The 24,495-nt window shown below is 53.0% G+C and overlaps 1 protein-coding gene across 1 annotated transcript in view; it reads left to right on the forward strand.

Moving 5' to 3' along the window:
- LOC115082359 (tensin-like) overlaps positions 1-24,495 on the forward strand; it is a gene marked incomplete at its 5' end in the record, with an annotated part of 91,011 nt that overhangs the window by 59,863 nt on the left and 6,653 nt on the right. Inside the window, 4 exons of the mRNA XM_029586593.1 lie at positions 4,650-4,721; positions 10,590-10,758; positions 13,932-14,000; positions 15,166-15,195. Coding sequence (XP_029442453.1) covers positions 4,650-4,721; positions 10,590-10,758; positions 13,932-14,000; positions 15,166-15,195 — 340 coding nt within the window. The remainder of the gene's footprint in view (positions 1-4,649; positions 4,722-10,589; positions 10,759-13,931; positions 14,001-15,165; positions 15,196-24,495) is intronic.

Raw genomic sequence — 24,495 nt, forward strand, 5'->3', positions numbered from 1 at the left:
GGTCTAACCGACGTCAGAGGCCGCAGCGATCCGGGACGGGCCCGTCCTACCGAGCCAGTTCGTCCAGATCCTCCTGGTCCCAGTCCTTTCGAGGGAAGAAGTTCAACCGGTCGGGGGGACCCTCGGCGGGATCGGGGTCCAAGTCGACACAATGAAACGAGACTGGTTCATTCCCCGCATCCGCCTCTGGACGCCGTCCCAAACGTGGGGGCGAGGCTGGGGCAGTTTTACGGGGAATGGACCAAGATAACCTCAGACCAGTGGGTCCTCGGAGTCATAAAACACGGTTACGCGTTAGATTTTGCACGCCTGCCGTGGGACAAGTTTCTCGTCTCTCCCTGCAAGGCGGTCGCCAAGCGCGCAGCCGTACGAGTGACCCTTCGGCGCCTGGAAGGTCTGGGCGCCATTGTTCCAGTGCCACCAAGTCAAAGAGGCGTAGGAAGATACTCCATTTACTTCGTGGTTCCCAAGAAGGACGGCGCTTTTCGACCAATTCTCGACCTGAAAGGGGTCAACAAGTGTCTGCGTGTTCCCAGTTTCAAGATGGAGACGATCCGCTCAGTGGTGGCGGCGGTTCGTCCCGGCGAGTTTCTGGCGTCCCTGGATCTCACAGAGGCGTACTTACACATCGGAATTCAGCCGGACCATCACAGGTACCTGCGGTTCTGCATCCTCGGCAGGCATTACCAGTTCCGGGCCCTTCCTTTCGGCCTGGCCACGGCGCCACGCACTTTCACCAAGGTGATGGTGGTGGTAGCGGCCCAGCTCCGGAGGGAGGGGCTCCTGGTTCACCCATACTTGGACGATTGGCTCATCCGGGCCAAATCCGAAGCGGGGTGCAGAGCGGCGATTGCCAGGGTCCTACAGCTCTTGCAGTCGCTGGGCTGGGTAGTCAACCTGGCCAAGAGTCATCTGGAGCCTACCCAGAGGTTGGAGTATCTGGGGGCCTTGTTCGACACGGAGAGTGCTCGAGTGTCGCTCACTCAGGAGAGAGTGGTAAAGCTCCAGGGACAGGTGAAACGCCTTCTGTCCCTACGATGTCCGCTAGTGCGCGATTACTTGATGGTGTTGGGTTCCATGGCGTCCACGCTAGCTTTGGTTCCCTGGGCTTTCGCCCATCTACGGCCGTTACAATCAGCCTTACTTTCCCGCTGGAAGCCGGTATCGGAGGAATTTCTCCTGCCCCTGCCCCTCACGGATCGCGCCCGGGCCAGCATGCAGTGGTGGCTCTGTCCGGGGCACCTGACGTGTGGTGTCTCGCTCCTCATGCCCACCTGGTCGGTGGTCACGACGGACGCCAGCCTCTCTGGTTGGGGGGCGGTCTGTGGGGGGCACTCGGTGCAGGGCCGGTGGTCCAGTCGGCAGTCCCGGTGGTCCATCAACCGGTTGGAGACCCGGGCGGTGGCCTTGGCTTTGCGGGCCTTCCTCCCATTGCTTCGGGGTCAGGCAGTCCGGGTCTTGTCGGACAACGCGACCACGGTGGCCTATATCAATCGCCAAGGAGGAACGAAGAGCCAGCAAGTGGCGGTGGAGGCGAGTCAGCTGATGGACTGGGCGGAGCGCCATCTCAGCAGTCTGGCAGCGTCCCACATCGCCGGCGTGGACAACATACAGGCGGACTTCCTCAGCAGGCATCGCCTGGATCCAGGGGAATGGGAGCTACCGGCGGTAGCGTTTCGTCTGATCTGTGCCAGGTGGGGCCGACCCCGCCTGGACTTGATGGCTACCGTGCAGAACGCAAAGGCTCCGCGGTTCTTCAGCCGACGGAGAGAGCGGGGAGCCGAGGGGGTCGATGCGCTGGTCCTCCCTTGGCCCGTGGACGTACTGCTCTATGTCTTCCCGCCGTGGCCCCTAATCGGAAGGGTGTTACGGCGAATAGAGTTGCATCCGGGACCGGTGATCTTGGTGGCGCCGGAGTGGCCCAGACGGCCGTGGTTCGCGGATCTCGTTCAGCTCGCGGCGGAGCCACCCCTTCGGTTTCACGGGGTCGCCGGCATTCTTCGTCAGGGACCCGTCTGTTTGGAGGATGCGGCTCACTTTTGTCTCGCGGCTTGGCTTTTGAGAGGGCGCGCTTGAGGACTAAAGGGTACTCCGAGGCGGTGATCACTACGTTGTTGAGAGCTCGAAAACAGTCTACCTCTTTAACCTACATGCGGGTCTGGACGGTTTTTGAGGACTGGTGTGGTTCTCACGAGGTTAACCCCATTCGACCTGCAGTGCCTGAGGTTCTAGCATTTCTTCAAGAGGGCCTCTCGAAGGGGCTGTCTTGGAGTACTTTAAAGGTTCAGATTGCGGCCCTTGGGTGTCTTCGTGGGAAGGTCCAAGGGGTGTCCCTGGCTTGCCACCCGGATGTAACGCGTTTCCTTCGGGGGGCTAAACATCTGCGTCCGCCGGTGCGAAATCCGTGTCCGTCTTGGAATTTGAATTATGTGCTTTCAGCTCTTTGTGGTGCACCGTTCGAGCCGATCAAGCGGGCGACGCTGAAAGATCTGACCTTGAAGACTGTGTTTCTAGTCGCTATCACTTCCGCTCGTCGCGTCTCGGAGCTACAGGCCCTGTCTTGTCGGGAACCGTTTTTGCGGTTTACGGAAGCAGGGGTGTCTCTGAGGACGGTTCCGTCCTTTTTGCCCAAAGTGGTATCTTCGTTCCACTTGAATCAGTCTGTGGATCTCCCGGGGTTTTCGACCGTGGATCCGACAGACAAGGGGTCTAAGGACTTACGAAAACTTGATGTGCGTAGGATTCTACTTCGGTATCTGGAGGTTACGAATCCTTTCCGGATCTCTGACCACCTGTTTGTGCTCTGCTCGGGGGGTCGCAGGGGGTCCGCGGCGTCGCGGGCCACTATTGCGCGTTGGCTCAAAGAGGCGATTGGCTCAGCGTATCTGCTGCATGGCAAGCTGGCACCTCAGGGGCTTCGCGCTCACTCGACTCGGGCGCAAGCCACGTCTTGGGCAGAGGTCTCTCAGGTGTCCACGCAGGAGATCTGTAGGGCAGCGACTTGGAAGTCGTTGCATTCTTTTACCAGACATTATAGACTGGATGTGCAGGCAGCGGAATCTCGGGGGTTTGGGGCGAGTGTTCTCCGAGCGGGACTCTCTGCTTCCCGCCCTTGAGGTTTGGCTCTGGTACATCCCAGGTGTCTGGACTGATTCGGGTACGTACAGGGAAATGAAAATTAGTTCTTACCTGATAATTTTCGTTCCTGTAGTACCACGGATCAGTCCAGGCTCCCACCCGTCTGTGTGTTCTTGTTGCTGAGAAATAGAGGGAGAGTCCGCTCGTTTCACTGGAGTATTGTTGACTCCCCTTTGGAGTCCCTGTTTCCTCTTTCGGAACTGGCCGTTGTGTTTTGTTGCTGGTTCTGATGTTTCCGATTCCAGCCGGAGTGCTGTGTTGAATCGGTGGATTTTGTTTTTTCTAGTTAGTTAGTCGGACTTTTTGATCTTGCTTTGACAGGACGTTCGACTGAGGGGCTGTGGGTGGCACCTTACTATATGTAGGGAGCCCGTCGAGTTTTGCTCTGTCTCCATCTGCTGGTGCGGAGTCACAACCCAGGTGTCTGGACTGATCCGTGGTACTACAGGAACGAAAATTATCAGGTAAGAACTAATTTTCATATGTTCTTTCCTTCAGAAATAAAAAGTAAAAGACTTGGGTGTTTGTGAGAAGAAAGAAATTGCTCATTAGTGGAAGCCACATTTGGAGCTAACCAGCAGGTGCAGATGAGGTGCTAAAATAGCCCCTGCGTCTTGTTGGCCAGTAAGATCCGGGCTTTGCAGGCTGACTGTGAATGTAAGGGCTTTGCCATATTTGCTCAGGACTCTGCCACTCTGTCAGGGTAATGCTGGTGTCAGACTGTGCCGATGCCTCTGAGAGCTGAACACCGAGTCCCCGGCTTCCAGACGAGCTTCAGACCGATGGAAAGCGTTCAGGTTGCAGGGCTGGTCAAGCCTTTCTCCGGACCCGTGTAGCAGTCCTATTGGCTCGCACGGTGTGGCCCATCAGCAGCTGTGCACCTCTAGGCCGGCCTTGAGCCCTGTCAGGACGAGGCAGTCCCGTAACTTGCACAAACCTGCATGGAGGGGAGCAGTAACCAAGCAGGGACTTCTGAGCGGGCAGATGGGCGTTCATGTCACGAGGGCTAGTGGCCAATCTTAACCCGTGGAGGTTTCCTTCCTCACAGCAGTCTGGGAGCCGCAGCGGTGGAGTTTAGCTTTTGGCCAAAACTGGGAGAAAAGAACATTTCAGAAATGGACTTTATTATTTTAATTTAAAAGAGAAATGCAGTTATTTCCTAGCCCTACTAATAATGTTGTGTGCTGTATGCCCCTGATATAAATGTTGTGTGCTGTATGGCCCTGTATAAACTGATCATTGCCACGCTGTCCAACTAAATGAAAGGCTTTAAGAGGCGACCTGTCAGAGTTTCTGAGACAGTGGCCACGGAGGGGACTCTGGTAGCCCCACTTGAATGGCTAAGAATACCAGACATGCTTCCAGCTGCGAAGGCCCCCAGATTGTGCCATCGCTGGGCTTCTGGGAGGTCCCCTGGAAGCACGCCGGAGCGCGCGGGGTATGCGCTGGAGAACCATGCGTCCCGGGCGCTCTCTAACTCCCATTCTTCTCTCCTCCCGTTCCTGCAAAAGATCCCGCAGAAGAAGCGAAAGAGACGGCCCCCGCGGCCACTTCAGCCACGGACCAGCTGAACAAGGGAGCGGGTGAGTATCCCAGGGAGAGGGGGAGGGTCCCGGGGCCCCATCACCTCCATCTTAAGTAAAGCTGACGCCTGCCTGGCCACCTTGTGAGAGGACAGGGATAGCATTGCCTACTCTACGACCCCTGGCTTTCAGCAATGAAGCCCTCTGAACGGGCAGGAAAACACCACCTGATCAAGAAATCCCATTCCACCTGCCACACCGGCCTCCCGGAGCTCTGTACCGAGTTATTAATAAAAAAAAATAGGTATAAAGGTTCTTTTCACCCAAAACTGGATGCTTTAGACAGGTGAGGATTGATCTCATTTCACACAGGTCAAACAACAGACCTTATCACATTGGGTCTGACCCATCTGTTTAGAGGTGACAGGCTCTGTATCCCTGCTCCCATCCCCTGCTCCCTCCAGTCCTAGAGGTGACAGGCTCTGTATCCCTGCTCCCATCCCCTGATCCCTCCAGTCCTAGAGGTGACAGGTTCTGTATCCCTGTGCCCATCCCCTGATCCCTCCATCCTAGAGGTGACAGGCTCTGTATCCCTGCTCCCATCCCCTGATCCCTCCAGTCCTAGAGGTGACAGGTTCTGTATCCCTGTGCCCATCCCCTGATCCCTCCAGTCCTAGAGGTGACAGGATCTGTATCCCTGCTCCCATCCCCTGATCCCTCCAGTCCTAGAGGTGACAGGCTCTGTATCCCTGCTCCCATCCCCTGCTCCCTCCAGTCCTAGAGGTGACAGGCTCTGTATCCCTGCTCCCATCCCCTGATCCCTCCAGTCCTAGAGGTGACAGGCTCTGTATCCCTGCTCCCATCCCCTGATCCCTCCAGTCCTAGAGGTGACAGGCTCTGTATCCCTGTGCCCATCCCCTGATCCCTCCAGTCCTAGATATGACGGGCTCTGTATCCATGCCCCCATCCCCTGAGCCCTCCAGTCTTAGAGGTGACAGGCTCTGTATCCCTGCTCCCATTCCCTGATCCCTCCAGTCCTAGAGGTGACAGGCTCTGTATCCCTGCTCCCATCCCCTGATCCCTCCAGTCCTAGAGGTGACAGGCTCTGTATCCCTGCTCCCATCCCCTGCTCCCTCCAGTCCTAGAGGTGACAGGCTCTGTATCCCTGCTCCCATCCCCTGATCCCTCCAGTCCTAGAGGTGACAGGCTCTGTATCCCTGCTCCCATCCCCTGATCCCTCCAGTCCTAGAGGTGACAGGCTCTGTATCCCTGTGCCCATCCCCTGATCCCTCCAGTCCTAGATATGACGGGCTCTGTATCCATGCCCCCATCCCCTGAGCCCTCCAGTCTTAGAGGTGACAGGCTCTGTATCCCTGCTCCCATTCCCTGATCCCTCCAGTCCTAGAGGTGACAGGCTCTGTATCCCTGCTCCCATCCCCTGAGCCCTCCAGTCCTAGAGGTGACAGGCTCTGTATCCCTGCGCCCATCCCCTGATCCCTCCAGTCCTAGAGGTGACAGGCTCTGTATCCCTGCTCCCATCCCCTGATCCCTCCAGTCCTAGAGGTGACAGGCTCTGTATCCCTGCTCCCATCCCCTGATCCCTCCAGTCCTAGAGGTGACAGGCTCTGTATCCATGCCCCCATCCCCTGAGCCCTCCAGTCTTAGAGGTGACAGGCTCTGTATCCCTGCGCCCATCCCCTGAGCCCTCCAGTCCTAGAGGTGACAGGCTCTGTATCCCTGCTCCCATCCCCTGAGCCCTCCAGTCCTAGAGGTGACAGGCTCTGTATCCCTGCTCCCATCCCCTGAGCCCTCCAGTCCTAGAGGTGACAGGCTCTGTATCCCTGCTCCCATCCCCAGAGCCCTCCAGTCCTAGAGGTGACAGGCTCTGTATCCCTGCTCCCATTCCCTGATCCCTCCAGTCCTAGAGGTGACAGGCTCTGTATCCCTGCTCCCATTCCCTGATCCCTCCAGTCCTAGAGGTGACAGGCTCTGTATCCCTGTGCCCATCCCCTGAGCCCTCCAGTCATAGAGGTGACAGGCTCTGTATCCCTGCTCCCATCCCCTGAGCCCTCCAGTCCTAGAGGTGACAGGCTCTGTATCCCTGCTCCCATTCCCTGATCCCTCCAGTCCTAGAGGTGACAGGCTCTGTATCCCTGTGCCCATCCCCTGATCCCTCCAGTCCTAGAGGTGACAGGCTCTGTATCCCTGCTCCCATCCCCTGATCCCTCCAGTCCTAGAGGTGACAGGCTCTGTATCCCTGTGCCCATCCCCTGATCCCTCCAGTCCTAGAGGTGACAGGCTCTGTATCCCTGTGCCCATCCCCTGATCCCTCCAGTCCTAGAGGTGACAGGCTCTGTATCCCTTTGCCCATCCCCTGATCCCTCCAGTCCTAGAGGTGACAGGCTCTGTATCCCTGTGCTCATCCCCTGATCCCTCCAGTCCTAGAGGTGACAGGCTCTGTATCCCTTTGCCCATCCCCTGATCCCTCCAGTCCTAGAGGTGACAGGCTCTGTATCCCTGTGCCCATCCCCTGATCCCTCCAGTCCTAGAGGTGACAGGCACTGTATCCCTGCGCCCATCCCCTGATCCCTCCAGTCCTAGAGATGACAGGCTCTGTATCCCTGCTCCCATTCCCTGATCCCTCCAGTCCTAGAGGTGACAGGCTCTGTATCCCTGTGCTCATCCCCTGATCCCTCCAGTCCTAGAGGTGACAGGCTCTGTATCCCTGTGCCCATCCCCTGATCCCTCCAGTCCTAGAGGTGACAGGCTCTGTATTCCTGTGCCCATCCCCTGATCCCTCCAGTCCTAGAGGTGAGAGGCTCTGTATCCCTGTGCCCATCCCCTGATCCCTCCAGTCCTAGAGGTGACAGGCTCTGTATCCCTGTGCTCATCCCCTGATCCCTCCAGTCCTAGAGGTGACAGGCTCTGTATCCCTGCTCCCATTCCCTGCTCCCTCCAGTCCTAGAGGTGACAGGCTCTGTATCCCTGCTCCCATTCCCTGATCCCTCCAGTCCTAGAGGTGACAGGCTCTGTATCCCTGTGCCCATCCCCTGAGCCCTCCAGTCATAGAGGTGAAAGGCTCTGTATCCCTGCTCCCATCCCCTGAGCCCTCCAGTCCTAGAGGTGACAGGCTCTGTATCCCTGCTCCCATTCCCTGATCCCTCCAGTCCTAGAGGTGACAGGCTCTGTATCCCTGTGCCCATCCCCTGATCCCTCCAGTCCTAGAGGTGACAGGCTCTGTATCCCTGCTCCCATCCCCTGATCCCTCCAGTTCTAGAGGTGACAGGCTCTGTATCCCTGTGCCCATCCCCTGATCCCTCCAGTCCTAGAGGTGACAGGCTCTGTATCCCTTTGCCCATCCCCTGAGCCCTCCAGTCCTAGAGGTGACAGGCTCTGTATCCCTGTGCCCATCCCCTGATCCCTCCAGTCCTAGAGGTGACAGGCTCTGTATCCCTTTGCCCATCCCCTGATCCCTCCAGTCCTAGAGGTGACAGGCTCTGTATCCCTGTGCCCATCCCCTGATCCCTCCAGTCCTAGAGGTGACAGGCTCTGTATCCCTGTGCTCATCCCCTGATCCCTCCAGTCCTAGAGGTGACAGGCTCTGTATCCCTGTGCCCATCCCCTGATCCCTCCAGTCCTAGAGGTGACAGGCTCTGTATCCCTGTGCCCATCCCCTGAGCCCTCAGTCCTAGAGGTGACAGGCTCTGTATTCCTGTGCCTGTCTCAGCCCTCCAGTTCTAGAGGTGACAGGCTCTGTATCCCTGTGCCCATCCCCTGATCCCTCCAGTCCTAGAGGTGACAGGCTCTGAATCCCTGTACCTGTCCCCTGATCCCTCCAGTCCTAGAGGTGACAGGCTCTGTATCCCTGTTCCCTGTACGTACCTGGATCAGTCCAGACAGTGGGTTATGTCCCCAATCCAGCAGAAAGACAACAACAAGCCATAATCAAGCAAGAAAGTGAAGAAAAAGGAGGGGAAGCCTGATTCCCCTACTCGCATCTGCTGGAGTCAGAAGATACTGAACTCCTGCAGAGGGGGTAGTAGTATATATGGATACGCCCCCTCAAAGCTTGTGCTGACTCCATCTGCTGGATTGGGGACATAACCCACTGTCTGGACTGATCCATGGTACTACAGGAACGAAAATTAGCAGGTAAATAATAATTTTCTTTTCCCATCCCCTGAGCCCTCAGTCCTAGAGGTGACAGGCTCTGTATCCCTGTGCCCATCCCCTGATCCCTCCAGTCCTAGAGGTGACAGGCTCTGTATCCCTGTGCTCATCCCCTGATCACTCCAGTCCTAGAGGTGACAGGCTCTGTATCCCTGCACCCAATCCCTGATCCCTCCAGTCCTAGAGGTGACAGGCTCTGTATCCCTGTGCCCATCCCCTGAGCCCTCCAGTCCTAGAGGTGACAGGCTCTGTATCCCTGCACCCGTCCCCTGATCTCTCCAGTCCTAGAGGTGACAGGCTCTGTATCCCTGCTCCCATCCCTTGATCCCTCCAGTCCTAGAGGTGACAGGCTCTGTATCCCTGTCCCCATCCCCTGATCCCACCAGTCCTAGAGGTGACAGGCTCTGTATCCCTGTGCCCATCCCCTGATCCCTCCAGTCCTAGAGGTGACAGGCTCTGTATCCCTGCTCCCATCCCTTGATCCCTCCAGTCCTAGAGGTGACAGGCTCTGTATCCCTCTCCCCATCCTCTGATCCCTCCAGTCCTAGAGGTGACCGGCTCTGTATCCCTGCTCCCATCCCCTGATCCCTCCAGTCCTAGAGGTGACAGGCTCTGTATCCCTGTGCCCATCCCCTGAGCCCTCCAGTCCTAGAGGTGACAGGCTCTGTATCCCTGTGCTCATCCCCTGATCCCTCCAGTCCTAGAGGTGACAGGCTCTGTATCCCTGTGCTCATCCCCTGATCCCTCCAGTCCTAGAGGTGACAGGCTCTGTATCCCTGTGCCCATCCCCTGAGCCCTCCAGTCCTAGAGGTGACAGGCTCTGTATTCCTGTGCCTGTCTCAGCCCTCCAGTTCTAGAGGTGACAGGCTCTGTATCCCTGTGCCCATCCCCTGAGCCCTCCAGTCCTAGAGGTGACAGGCTCTGTATCCCTGTGCTCATCCCCTGATCCCTGCAGTCCTAGAGGTGACAGGCTCTGTATCCCTGCGACCATCCTCTGATCCCTCCAGTCCTAGAGGTGACCGGCTCTGTATCCCTGCTCCCATCCCCTGATCCTCCAGTCCTAGAGGTGACAGGCTCTGTATCCCTGTGCCCATCCCTTGATCCCTCCAGTCCTAGAGGTGACAGGCTCTGTATCCCTGCTCCCATCCCCTGATCCCTCCAGTCCTAGAGGTGACAGGCTCTGTATCCCTGCTCCCATCCCCTGATCCCTCCAGTCCTAGAGGTGACAGGCTCTGTATCCCTGCACCTATCCCCTGAGCCCTCCAGTCCTAGAGGTGACAGGCTCTGTATCCCTGCGCCCATCCCCTGAGCCCTCCAGTCCTAGAGGTGACAGGCTCTGTATCCCTGCGCCCATCCCCTGAGCCCTCCAGTCCTAGAGGTGACAGGCTCTGTATCCCTGCGCCCATCCCCTGATCCCTCCAGTCCTAGAGGTGACAGGCTCTGTATCCCTGCTCCCATCCCCTGATCCCTCCAGTCCTAGAGGTGACAGGCTCTGTATCCCTGCGCCCATCCCCTGTGCCCTCCAGTCCTAGAGGTGACAGGCTCTGTATCCCTGTGCCCATCCCCTGAGCCCTCCTGTCTTAGGTGTGAGTGTCATGGTATTTTTGTATTGATGCAGAAAAACAAAGTATGATGGCAGCTTCCATGTAACGGTTGAATGCATTCTGAGCCTGGGACAGTTTGGAAATCCCACGTTTGCTCCCTCCTCACGTCCTGCTGCCTGCCCTCCCTCCCTGACCCTTTCTTTCCTCCTTCCAGCCTGCAACGTGCTTTTTGTCAACTCGGTGGACATGGAGTCCCTGACGGGGCCGCAGGCCATCGCCAAGACGATCAGCGAGACGCTGGCCGCGGATCCCCCACCGGCTGCCACCGTCGTCCACTTCAAAGTGTCCGCGCAGGGCATCACCTTAACAGACAACCAAAGAAAGTAAGAGCCGCTGGGACGCTGCTTGTCACTGTGTGGGAGGACTCGGTGGCGCGCACGCAGGCTGCCGGATTTACCATGAAAGTACTCTCCCTGCCCGGTGGGGGCTTCTGCACCAGGCCCAGGGGGTCATCTTGCGCGCCGTCCTGTCCGTAACCGTGGCGAGTGCCTCGAAGAGACGGGGCAGGATGAGACATGCTCCCACCCCCCCCCCCCCTGTCCTACCCCCTTCCAGCTTCTTGCACCCATGATTTAAGGGTGCAGGGAACCCCGGGGCCACACCTTTCCCTGTTATTTCAAATTAATTTCTGCCGTTTTTAATTAAGTTTAGAGAACATGTTGATTCCACCCCAGCGGCGTTCACAGGTTGTGGTGGAATTAATGTGGCGGCGGCAGCAGCAGCGCTACGAGCAGGACGGGAGCGCCGGCCATCCGGAAGAGGAGGGGCCGGAGAGAGCGAGATTCGCCTATAAAATAAAAGCAGGGAGCAGGGGGGACTCCAGGCTCTATGAAGTTGGGGGGGTTAGCAGTGAAATGGGCCGTTTTGGAGAGGGGCGGCAAGTTTGACCCCATAGGGGCCTTGGGAATTCGGGTAGGGGGGGGGGCGCGGGGGATGAGTTTGGGCCCTGTCGGTCCGCAATGTTTTTTTTTTTTTTTAAAGTAACCTTAATAAAACCGGCTACGTTCAGGGGATGGGCACTGGCTCTCCTACCCCGCCGCTATCATTTTTAAATCCGGTGCTGGATGAATCCTTTCCCTCGCTTTAGTAAAATCCCACAGCATAAATATGGCACTTTAGCAGACAGAGATTTCAGGGACGGTGTTTAGAGGCATTCGGCTGGATAACTCACAAGTTAATCTGCCTAAATGTCAACTTTTGAATATTTTGAACCCTTATAAACTGTGGCTGGATAACCTAGGGGTATCCCGAGGCCATTTCTGGGACGGGTTAGGTCAGCTGGATAATCTCCCCGGCCTACGCTGGGCGTGCTGTACGGCAGCCCTAAAGTTAGCCAGGTAACGCCTGCACCACCACCGAATATCCCTCCACAGGCAGCCGGATAAGGTTATAGTCCAGGCAGACCTCATCAGAACATGACAGGCCATTCTGATTTTCAGCACTAGGCACCTACAGGCCAATATTCAGTGGATTGGATCAACGTCCCACTGAAGATCCCCGATTAAAGTTACCTGACTATTAACCACAGCCGGATAACTTTAAGCATCGCCGGATATTCTTTTGAATATCGCCAGTTATGTATAAAGTCATCCGGCCACGGTTAGCTGGGTAACTTTACACTTTACAGCCAGTTAAGTGTAAAGTTACCCAGCTAACCGTGGCCGAATAACTTTATACATAACTGGCGATATTCAAAAGAATATCCGGCGATGCTTAAAGTTATCCGGCTGTGGTTAATAGTCAGGTAACTTTAATCGGGGATCTTCAGTGGGACGTTGATCCAATCCACTGAATATTGGCCTGTAGGTGCCTAGTGCTGAAAATCAGAATGGCCTGTCATGTTCTGATGAGGTCTGCCTGGACTATAACCTTATCCGGCTGCCTGTGGAGGGATATTCGGTGGTGGTGCAGGCGTTACCTGGCTAACTTTAGGGCTGCCGTACAGCACGCCCAGCGTAGGCCGGGGAGATTATCCAGCTGACCTAACCCGTCCCAGAAACGGCCTCGGGATACCCCTAGGTTATCCAGCCACAGTTTATAAGGGTTCAAAATATTCAAAAGTTGACATTTATGCAGATTAACTTGTGAGTTATCCAGCCGAATGCCTCTAAACACCGTCCCTGAAATGTCTGTCTGCTAAAGTGCCATATTTATGCTGTGGGATTTTACTAAAGCGAGGGAAAGGATTCATCCAGCACCGGATTTAAAAATGATAGCGGCGGGGTAGGAGCCAGTGGGGGTCGCTCTTGCCCCCGGTGCACCCCCAGAATTTCTAGCTAGTCTGGAGGGAGGGAGAGAGTCGGGGGTCAGTTTTTGTCAAGTGGAGGATGGGGCCTGAGAGGCTAGCAGAGGTGCAGGAGGGCAGTTGGGAGAGGGGTCCCCAGATATTTCTTGGTGAGGGGGCTTTTTTTTTTTTGTGGATGTGCAGCCCCTTAAAATTCCTGCCCTGAAAGCCTGGGAGCACGCAGGGCTTTGAGGGCCAGGAAGTTGCACAAAGCGTGCCAGTTTCACGCAGGTTTGTGCCGCGCTGAGGCGATTTAATGCACAGTAAACGCACGCTGTTGATCACGCATTACTGCAGCTTAGGCAGGAGGCTGCATGGTTTCTAAGCTCACCTCTGCAGCCTGGCTTTACTAAGAGGACAGAGGTGTGGGCTTTATTTCCACTTACCCAGATAGGGCTGATGTAGGCAGGCTAACTCTATCTTATTTTTTAAAAGGCACCGAAGCCTTAGAAAATTCCCCCCCTTGGTGCCTAGATCCATCCGCTACGCACACACGCACGCACACACACGCACGCACACACATGCACACGCACGCACACACACACACGCACACACACACACACACACGCACACCCACACACGCACGCACGCACACGCATGCACACACACGCACGCACACATACACACACGCACACGCACATCTCTTACCGATAGCAGGCGCAGAATATGCGGCTCACCGGGACACATGGACCCGTGGGGGCTGGGTTACGCAGCCGAAAAAGCAGGAATAGGCCTTCAGTGGCTCGGGAATGCCAGCCTGCTATCGAGCAGCGAGCCCGTTCGACAGGCCCCAGGTTTCGGGGTAGAGCACGTGTGCTGGCATTCCTTGCAGGCTGCGTTGGGTTTTATTATAAACGGCAGTGGTGAGTGGCGCCTCTGATATTCGGAAGGAGTAGTGCCCAGGTTAGCAGCTCTCCCGTGGCCCAGCAGCCACGACCCCCCTCCCACAGGAGCTCCTACGGCCCCGTCAAGCATGAGCTGATCGAGAGATCGTGTTTTGCTGATCCCTGATTCTGCTTGAGAGCCGCCAGGCTGCGCTTTGTACAGCTTCAGCGAGGGCTATAGGAATTACGTCCGTTCACATGGGGGCTCCTGAATGTGAATTTACATACGACCGCACTCGTCCTCCCCGCCGTCTCCGTGAACTGAGCAAGCTGTGTGTTCTCCGGACCCGCCTCTGCTAACTGTGTTTCTCTCCTCTCTGTGGTGCAGACTCTTCTTCAGACGACATTACCCTCTGAGCACAGTCACCTTCTGCGACCTTGATCCACAGGAAAGAAAGTGAGTTTTATAGAATCAAAACCGACCAGGGGGTTCTTTTTCCCCTCTCTTCCGGTCCTGGGCTCTCACCCACACACACACACACACACACAGCTCTGCCCAGTGCCCCTCATGCCCTGCGCCCATGGCACCTCCTGCTGTTCCAGTACTGAAACCCCCCCTCACAGCTCTGCCAGTGCCCCTCACGCCTGGGCCCACGGCACCTCCTTCTATTCCAGTACTGAGACCCCCTCCCCCCCCCACAGCTCTGCCAGTGCCCCTCACGCCTGGGCCCACGGCACCTCCTGCTGTTCCAGTACTGAGACCCCCCCTCACAGCTCTGCCAGTGCCCCTCACGCCTGGGCCCACGGCACCTCCTTCTATTCCAGTACTGAGACCCCCCCCCCCCCACAGCTCTGCCAGTGCCCCTCACGCCTGGGCCCACGGCACCTCCTGCTGTTCCAGTACTGAGACCCCCCCTCACAGCTCTGCCAGTGCCCCTCACGCCTGGGCCCACGGCACCTCCTGCTGTTCCAGTACTGAGACCCCCACAGCTCTGCCAGTGCCCCTCACGCCTGGGCCCACGGCACCTCCTGCTGTTCCAGTACTGAGACCCCCCCCCCCCCCCCCCCCACAGCTCTGCCAGCGCCCCTCACGCCTGCCTCGCAGCATCCCCTGCTGATATACAGTAGAGAGTCCCATTCCGAGCTCGCTCCTGATCCTGGATTCAGAAGTGGCAGAGCTCCTTACTGTCCGGCCCTGAAGCCAGCTCTGCCCTTTTGCAGCCAGTGCAAGGTGACTTGATGGCCGTAGGCCACCACGGACAAGCCTTAGCCGGTACTGGTTTTCTCTTACCCTCCCTGTCCGTACAAATCAAGGGGGGGGGGGGGGGCGTCAGAACTACAATTCCATGCGGGAAGCGGGGGGGGCTGTTTGAGGCCCTGCCTGGTGACCTAGAGCCCTCTGGTAACCCTAGTGGGAGTGCGACTCAAGTCCCGGTTCTTCTCAGAGGAATCGGGATTACAGGCCCCGGACCACGGCGGACGAGAAGGCGCAAGTCTCCAGCAGTGGCTCAGCCCCTGGGATAATCTTCCTTACTCCGCTCAGCCCCTGCTACCCGGCTGGCCCTTACAGGTAGAAAAGCAAAACGTAATTCTCTTTCCTTGTTCTTTCTGTTCTGTCTTAGATGGAACAAGGCAGATGGCGGTCCTGCCAAGTAAGTAGTGCCTTTCCTGGTTTACGTACTGTGGATGTTACTGGAGACTATTGCTCGTGCTTCCTCCCTTCCCCTGGCTCACGCCGCTGCATGTTCCCGGGAGAGTGGGACGAGGGGGCTCTTCATTAGCCCTCCCCAGCCTGCCTCTTCTCTGGGTTTTCACTAGTGCGGCTGAGCCAGTCCTGGTTTCGCTCCATTGCATGCAGGGAGATACAGCTATCCTAACTACAACTCCCTGCATGCAATGGGACAAAACCATGGCTGGGTCAGCCTCTTTGGGTTGAGCTGGGCAAGGTGTGCCACCCCTCGTTTCCGGTCCAGGGTTAATCTTCTCCGGCTTGTGCTGTGCCACCGTGAGCCTTCGTTCCCAACTCGACGGGGTGTTTCCTCTTCTCCCCCGTCACCAGCCCCCGGATCTAGCCCAGCCATAGTGATGTGTCAGTCCCCTAGGTGTGAGACCCAGCACCACGGTTTCCCTCAGAACCCAACCCAAGTGCACACGTCGCCTCTTGGTAGATATCAGTGTTGTGTGATGGGCGAGACTCCCTCCTTCCTTCCATCCACGCAGAACAGCTGTGTTCATTCAATGCCGTACCATGAGCCAGGGTGAATACTTGAACCCCTAGTGGTAGGAGGTCAGACCTGCAGCTGAGAAGGAACAGAGAGGCCTCTGTTCAGCCACTAGAAGGTGCTCCCCTTTGGTTAATCAGCGGGGCTGCTGTCTTCAGATCAGAGAGAGTCTCAGCTGGAAAACATTCACTCCCAGCCGTCTTTGTGCCTTCAGCTGGACCAATAAGCTGTGCATGCAGACTCTTTCCTGGAGGGCTGGAGGCCAGCAGGTTGTATGGGCAGCAGCAGCAGAGCATCCCTGCCCTGATTCCCAGGAGGGGGCAGGATGAGGTGAGCTGCCTCCAGCCGCATCAGGAAACATGCTTCAGCCCACATGTTCTTATCCAGCCTGGCCACACAGTAAACCTTTCCTTTACTGCTCCGGGAGAGTTGTCCCTAGCATAAAGTGGCACCTCTTGTGTACACAGTCTGCATTCGATAACCCCCCCACGGCAGCTGTGAAAGGGCTCAGCACTCGCCACTAATTTTAGCTATTCCGAGTTTTTATTAGAACCTGCAGCTGCTTCTTTTTGTCTCTCCCTAAGTATAAATGACTTGGTAGGAAGAAGCAGAGTCACGTGCTGAGAGCCCTCCTGATTTCATCATTTCTAACTCTGTGGTGCTCCTGGTGCTGCTCAGAGGACACTTAGAGGGCAATTACCTGCAGAAAGGAAATTGCGTGACTGATACACATGTAAAGCCGTCGCGTGCATACACGTTGGATGAGCAAACGTTTCCGTGCAAGGAGGAGAGGCGTTTCAGGGGTGGAGTCCGGCCTGGGGTGGGATGAACGTGCAGGCACTTCGATTGTAAAAAACGTGTGCACATAAATTGGCAAAATGACTTGCATCAAATAGGTGGAAGTGTGGCGGGATAATTTTTAAAGCAAACTTACACCTGCGTAGGTGTGCTTTGAATACTGGTGTAACTTGTGTGCATAACAATCCACAGATTTCTTCAGTAGGGTTTAAAATGATTCCTTTACTTCTTAATGCAAGCAAGCAAAGCTTGCAAGGAGCCCCCTCTGGTGGTGAGAAATGTGAAATGCAGCTATTTATTTATTTATTTATTTATTTGGCACTTTTATAATACCGATATTCTGGTGAACAGAGTTACCAATCAAATCGGTTTACATTCAAAAACAATAACCATGACAAGAGATTGTCTTACAATAAACAGGATGGTAAACAGGATGGTCGAACTTGGATACAATTAACTGGGATTAACAACATAAAATAAAATATTTGAGGAGCCTGATACAATCTGGAGTTAAGAACCGAGGTTAATAGAAGAGCAAGGTTTTAAGATTTGACTGCATTGAGATAAAATGAATGAGCTATGGGAAGCCACCAAGGGGGGGGGGGGGCATGCTCCTTTCTTCTGAACTTTCAGTCTGCAGGCCATAGGTCAGAAGGTTGCTGGTTATTGTCCGTACTGGCTTTCAGAGGAAGTGGCTGAAAAAGTAAGGGTGGAAACTTACAAGACAGTTTAGAAAGAGAAGGACCAAAAAACAAATATCTGGTAAAGCCGATAGACGCAGGAAAGGCGTGCGTGTAAGAAAAGATAACGGGGAGGGCAGTTTTGGTAGTTGCCTATGGGACTTGCTCATGGAACCTCCTCGCAGGGTTTCCCTTTGAAAATGTGGCTGACACGGGTGCATATTTTCGCAGGGAAAAGTGCACTGCACACACTCTTCCCTGCATATGAGGGAACAATTTTCAAAATACATTTTTGCCCCTTGTAAAATCCGCTGACTATTGCCCTCTGTGGCAGTGAAGCAAGGTGACAAGACTGTTCAGGTCACGTCGCTGAAAGGAGGAGGTATAGAGATGGGATTATAACACAGAGGAGAAAAGAAAGAGTAGCCTAGGAGGGAAGCCGGGGTTCAAATCTCGCTGATGCTCCTTGTGACCTTGGATAAGTGACTTCGCCCTTCACTGCCTTAGGTACAAACTTAGGGCCTATGCACTAAGGCTTTTCCCCCTCCCCCATTGTGCGTTTATGGAAAACTAGAGGAGTGGATCGGTGAAATACCTTCTGCAGCTGACCGTAGCGCACCTTGAGCTCGGATTTGGAAAGGTGAGTAATCGCATCTAAAATCACAAATTCAAAAGGGAGTACAAGGAGGAAAAATCGAAAACACTAAAGACATCCTTTTGTTCAACGCTCGCATGCAGTCAGAGCCCCCAGTCTCCTGCCATTCTGCGAGCCATCATAAGAGCCGCAAAATTCAACCCTTCCCACGGAACTGGCCCCGGGAGGCTGGGGCCCAGACCTCGCATCGGAGGCAGCGGGACAAGACATGGCACATGCTGCCTCTTCCAGGCCCTTCTATTGGTGGCAGCACCTGCCTTCTCGCCTACCGTCACCACTGCTTCCACACCCTCCCTCACCCGCCATGTCCAGAAAAAGGAGGAGAGGAGGACTGCAGCCTTGCAGGACCACGGGCTGCATCCTCCTCTGCCGCTGGCACCTGAATGTCGCACTCTGGACTGATGGGGCCAAGCAGGAGAGGAAGAGGCTGCGATCCAGGGCACCGCAAGGCCGTGGTCCTTCTCCTTTCTCCGGATATGGAGGGGGAGGGAGGGAGTGAACGAGTTTCCACCAAAGGGGGTGGAGAAGGACCAGTGATACATGTGAAAGTGCAAGGTACATATGACAGCATCTACAGAGGAGAGTGTCTGTGTGCAATTGGTAAAAGTGAAAGTGCAGAAAACCAAGGGACTGGATGGGATTTATTTATTTATTTTATTTATTTAAGATTTTTATATACCGGCAATCATGAGCACATATCTTGCTGGTTTACATGAAACGGGAGTGCATTAAATACATCAACTAGAACTGTGGTGATCGAAGGAGCAGTTACAAATAACAAGGGTAGCAGAACTTGGATAAGAAGGAAGAGATAGGAAAGAATAAACGGTTGAACGGTATACAAATAAATTAAATGCTATGTAAAAATGGCATGATTAATGGCTGAATATTTGAAGTCCTTGGTTTGTATCTATGATACACCATAAGATACTAAGGGAGCTCCCTTAGTATCTTATGGATGCACCATAAGATACTAAGGGAGCTCAGAGATGTCCCTGACCGATCCACTGAAGGATCTGGGAGAAGGCGGTTGTAGTCCCTCTTTATAAAATAACAGAGAATTTGGAAACCACAGGCCGGTTAGCTTTTTCTCGATGGCAGAAAATTGATGGAAAGGATCATGGATTATGTACAAAACAGTGGTTTGCAGGATTTGAGGTGCATGATTTTACCATGAGCAGATCTCACTGATTTCATTGATTGGGTGACTAGAGAATTAGATCAAGGACCTTGCATTGGATAGGGTTACTTGGACTTCAGCAGGGCTTTTGAGGCTCATTAGTAAACTGAATAGCCTGAGGATGGGTGTAAAGTAGTAACCTGGATTAAGACAGAGGGTAATGCCAAATGGGATTCACCCTGCGAAGGGCCGGTTCTGTTCAATATCTTTATTAGCGATATCGTGGAGTAATTAGAGGGAAAAGTTTGCTTTTTATTTTTTTTTGGAGATCTGCAACAGAGTGACATCCATGAAAGAGTAGACAAAATGGAAGAGTGATCAAAGAAAGCTTGAGGAATGGTCTAATACTTGACTGTTAAGATTTAATCAATAGAATAACCGAAGGGCTCCAAAATGTATAGCAACCTAAAAAGCCCAACAAAAATCCAAGCCATACCACAAGGTCTTTTCTATTTATACAATTTTGTGGATGCCTAGAATGCCCTCCCAGAGAAGTTAGTGATGACAAGGACAGTGGCAGACAAAGCATGGGATAAACACAGAGAGGTCAATATTCAGAGCTGGCTGTTTAAGTAACTTAGCAGGATATAACTAATTTGGCTAAGTTGTAAGGTATATTCAGCAGCACGGCTAAGCCACTGACTATATACCCGTGCTTAGCCCTTTAAGCAATAACCAGTTAAGTTTAGACCTGCTCTATGGCTCGTCTAACTAGCCTCGTGACTTATGTGGCTAAAACCAAATGTTGGTAGTTCCCTGTACGTACCCAGGTCAGTCCAGACTCCTGGGTTTTGCCTCCTTGCCAGCAGATGGAGACAGAGAACGTTTCACTGACATTGTACATAACTCGGTGTGCCACCTGCAGTCCCTCTGGATTTCTCTGTCTCCAGCAGATGGTAGATGGTGTAAAACCTGCAGTCTGGAGAGAGAGAAAAAAAAGATTAAAAGACAATTTCTGGATCCTCCCAGGGGGGGTTATGAGGTCCTGGTGGGACAAATCCCCCCCCTGGTTTGAGGTGGATGAGCAGGGAGTTGGTGACCCTTCTGCTAGCTCGGTCCGGAGGTTCGTGGCCGGACATCTTTTTCCGCGTGCTTAGGCGTGTGCACGCATTCTCACTGCGAGGCGGTTGCATGCGCAGGGACCTGTGTGTTAAGGCCGTGGCCTAGACTTGAGCACGTATTTACATAGGTACTTGTGCGTGTAAGGCTGCGACCTAGTCCTTCTATTATCTGAGAGAGTAAATAACCGATTTACATTAACATGTTCAAGCCTTTTCATGATTTTGTGGACTTCTGTCATATCCCCCCTCAGTCGTCTTGTCTCCAAACTGAACAGCCCTAACATCCTTAGGCTTTGCTCTTAGTGCATGTGCAAGCAGGGCATGATTTTACCCTGAGCAGATCTCACTGATCTCACCATGCCCTACCTGCACATGCTGTCCTACACTGGCAACCTTCCACCTGATTGCTGGGTTCCTTCTTGCCTCTGAGGATGTACCGTACCCCCACAAGCTGTTATCTAATGGTTTCTAGGGATACCTTGACCCCTTACCAAAACCCAACAGTCATAAAAGTTCCCAGAAATTACACGGACATACTGAGTATAAAAAAATATTGGGATCACCCAGTGATCCACATCTGCGGGTCACTGAGCAGCCACAGAGTTAACAAACTAAAGAGTTTATTAAGCAAAAGGAGGTACAGTGAACTGGAAAAGTTGTAAGTTGCGATCAGCAAACAGGGAATAGGGAAAGGAATTATAAAACTAGCAAGTTTTTCTAGCCAGTAATTACATTTTATTAGCCAGTGCCTGGGGAAGTGCAATAGGGTTTTTCCCTGTATGTACCCGGATCAATCCAGACTCCTGGGTTTTGCCTCCCCTCCAGCAGATGGAGACAGAGAAGTTTTGACTGACCTTCCCTATATGCTGAGGTGCCACCTGCAGTCCGTCAGTATTTCTCTGTCTCCAGCAGATGGTGGAGGTGAAAAATCCTGCAGTCTGTGGAGCTCCCTTCCTTCCCAGGTTTGGGTTCTTCCATTCCTCAGTCCAGAGATTTGCAAAGATTGGAGGTGAGGCGGGCCCTGTTACGTTACTTGGAGATTACCAACAGTTTCCGCCAGTCGGATCATCTTTTTGTTCTGTGGAGTGGCCCCAGGAGAGGGCATAACGCTTCTAGGGCCATTATTGCTTGGTGGTTGAAGGAGGCTATCAGCTCTGCATCATTGCTAAAGGTTGGTCGGTGCTGATTGGGCTTTGTGCTCATTCTACCCGGTCGCAAGCAGCCTCTTGGGCTGAGTGTCAGCAGGTTTCGCCACAAGAGATCTGTAGGACGGCTACTTGGAAGTCTTTGCACACGTTTGCCAGGCACTGCCGTCTGGATGTCCAGGCCCCAGAAACAGGGGGCTTTGGCAAGAGTGTGCTTCGAGTGGGACTCTTATGGTCCCACCCAGTGTAGGGAAGCTTTGGCACATTCTAGGCATCTGGACTGATCCGGCTACGTACAGGGAAAGGAAAATTGGTTCTTACCTGCTAATTTTCATTCCTGTAGTACCACAGATCAGTCCAGAGTCCCGCCCAGTTCAGGAAAGGGAAATTGGAGAGTCTGCTCGACCAGTTATTTTGTTTGCTCTGAAGAATCAGTGTGGCTCAGGTTCTGGTCCCACTTAGGGTAGGCAAGGCTTTGAGTTTGCATGGTTTTATATCCCTCTGCTCATTTAGGGGGCAAAATTGTTTATAATTACTGTTTTTTGCTAAAGTTTTTATTCATCTGGCTTAGGTACAGTTCAGTACTGACAGACTGCAGGTGGCACCTCAGGATATAGGACAGGTCAGTCAAAACTTCTCTGTCTCCATCTGCTGGAAGGGAGGCCAAACCCAGGAGTCTGGACTGATCTGCGGTACTACAGGAACGAAAATTAGCAGGTAAGAACCAATTTTCCTTTCCACAGGATGCTGTGTCAGGATCTTGACTGCAGGTCTGTTGTGCTGCACTTCCCAGTCAAGATTGAGGATTTCAGGCATAACTAGCTGTCTCGGGGCTAACTCTGTAGAATCAGTGTCCAGCGTACTGGTTTCCTAACCAATAACACTGTGTAACATTAACTATGTAGGATGAAAATCGCCTGAACTGTGTCCAGTTCTCAAGACTTTTACCTCCAAAAGGATAAACTCTAGACGTGACGGAAGCAGTCCAGAGAGGAGCTCCTGAAATGTTGCAGGGTCATCTAAATATTTATATTCTAGAGGAGATGAGAAAGGGAGGATATGATAGGAACATCCAAGTTATCTCTAAGCCAGAGATCAACTAAAGTTTATGACGATGCAGAAGGAAGGCAATTGGGCAGACTAGATGGACCCCTTGGTCCTTATCTGCTCTCATAGTCTGTTTCTATGTATAAATAATGCACAAGAAGAACATTTTTCACAGAGGAAAGAATGTCCTAGAACAGGAGGGCACTGTATCTGGTTTTATAAGCAACATCAGGAAATAGTGGAGGTGGCGGAGACAGAAACAGTAACAAAATTCAAGGAGGCCTGGGGTTCGCATAGAGGATTCTTGGTGGTGAAGAAATGAAGGGAAAAGCCACAGATAACTGCACAAGGATATTGGGTAGACTACATGCCTCGGTGTTTCTGTGTTTCCTCACACTGTCACTTGGTCTTCATGAAATGTAATGAGGTTGAATGAACACCTTCAGGTCAGAGAGAAGTAACATGTAAATAAGGAGTTTTGTTTCTTGTATTTCAGTAAATATCGTAGTATCGTTTTAGGCCTGGGGCTTAGAGTTGGGTGAGCCTGAAAGCCTGCCTGAATTCTGGCTTCCCTTTTAGTCTGAATTTTTCAGTCAGGTGTGACATGGTTCAAATTGAAATCCAGCTTGCTGAATCCGTTTTGCGTTTGCCTGGACCAGTACAGTTCAGATTGTTAAAAGTCTTTTTTTTGAATTTTAATACAAGGCAAGTCATCTTTTCAAAGTGAGCATGCTCAGAATTGTCCAGTTTACCAAGAAGAGGATGTGGACATCAAGATTTTTTTCTACAAGCAGCTCTCCTGCTTTGAACACTCCTACTTTAAAATCACGACACCGAGCCAGATCAAAACCTATATGTCAAATTGAGTAGTAGTGAGCAGAGATGTTGTTGATTCATTCCCTCAGATTCAGATCATGCCGGAATTGTCTAACTTGACTTTGACTCAAGTGTAGAGTTCTAGTGGTCCCGGAGATAACTGGATTCTCTCTGATGTCATTTTCCAAAGATGTTAATGTACATGAGTTCTCCAGACTACATGGGTCCTTCTACAGATATTGCTGAAATATTGAGTCAAATAGAAACACACATTCCTCTCTGTGAAACTAGTTATACACAATTATACTATATATATATATATATATATATATATTAGGGATGTGAATCTTTTTTTGACGATTTAAAAAAATCGTCCGATATTTTTTAAATCGACAAAAATCGATACAGTGCGTGACACAATAGAAATTTTCACGATTTATCGTGAAATAGTTACTCCCGTTAGTGTCCACTAACGGGAGTTATTTGGGGGAGGGTGGGAAAACCGGCACACCAAAACAACCCCTAAACCCACCCCGACCCTATAAAACTAATCCCTTACCTTCCCCCCCCCCGAACCCCCCAAAACTTTTTACGAGTACCTGGTGGTCCAGTGGGGGCGCGGGGACCGATCTCCCGTTCTCGGGCCATCGGCGCCATTTTGGCTGCCACTCAAAAATGGCGCCGACGGCCCGATTAAAAAAAAAAAACATCCAGCCCTTTAAAGATGACCCCTTAGCTTCTCCCACCCTCCCGATCCCCCCCAAAACATTTTTTAATTACCTGGTGCTCTAGTGGTGGTCCCGGGAGTGATCTCCCGTTCTCGGGCCCTCGGCTGCCAATCTTAAAGATGGCACCGATGGTCCTTTGCCCTTACCATGTGACAGAAGTATCCGTGCCATTGGCCGGCCCCCTGTCACATGGTAGGAGCACTAGCTGGCCGGCACCATCTTTAAAGATGGCCGCCACCACCTCCAGCCGAACCCGATCGTTTAAGACGATCGGGCACACGATTCACATCTCTAATATATATATATATATATAGTATCCCTCAGTAGACAAAATTAGGAAGGCATTTAAAAGTGTAGACAATTTATCACTTCTTAATTTTGGTAGCCATCTTGGTCCAGGAGTATTCGGGGGGTCTTTGTAGTCTGTGACATTGTTTATTGGGCATCAACAAAAAGTACTCACTGTTGTCACAAATAAAACATGAAATCCTGGAAAGACAAAAGATATGGCAAAAGGTTCTCAAGAGCACTACAGTTCACAAAGGGGGAGATTTTCAAAAGCATTTACTTGCTTAAAACTGGGTTTACATGCATAAATGCACTTTATGCACATAAGTAGA

This window comes from Rhinatrema bivittatum, unplaced genomic scaffold (assembly GCF_901001135.1).
Source record: "Rhinatrema bivittatum unplaced genomic scaffold, aRhiBiv1.1, whole genome shotgun sequence".
Taxonomy (NCBI): Eukaryota; Metazoa; Chordata; class Amphibia; order Gymnophiona; family Rhinatrematidae; genus Rhinatrema; species Rhinatrema bivittatum.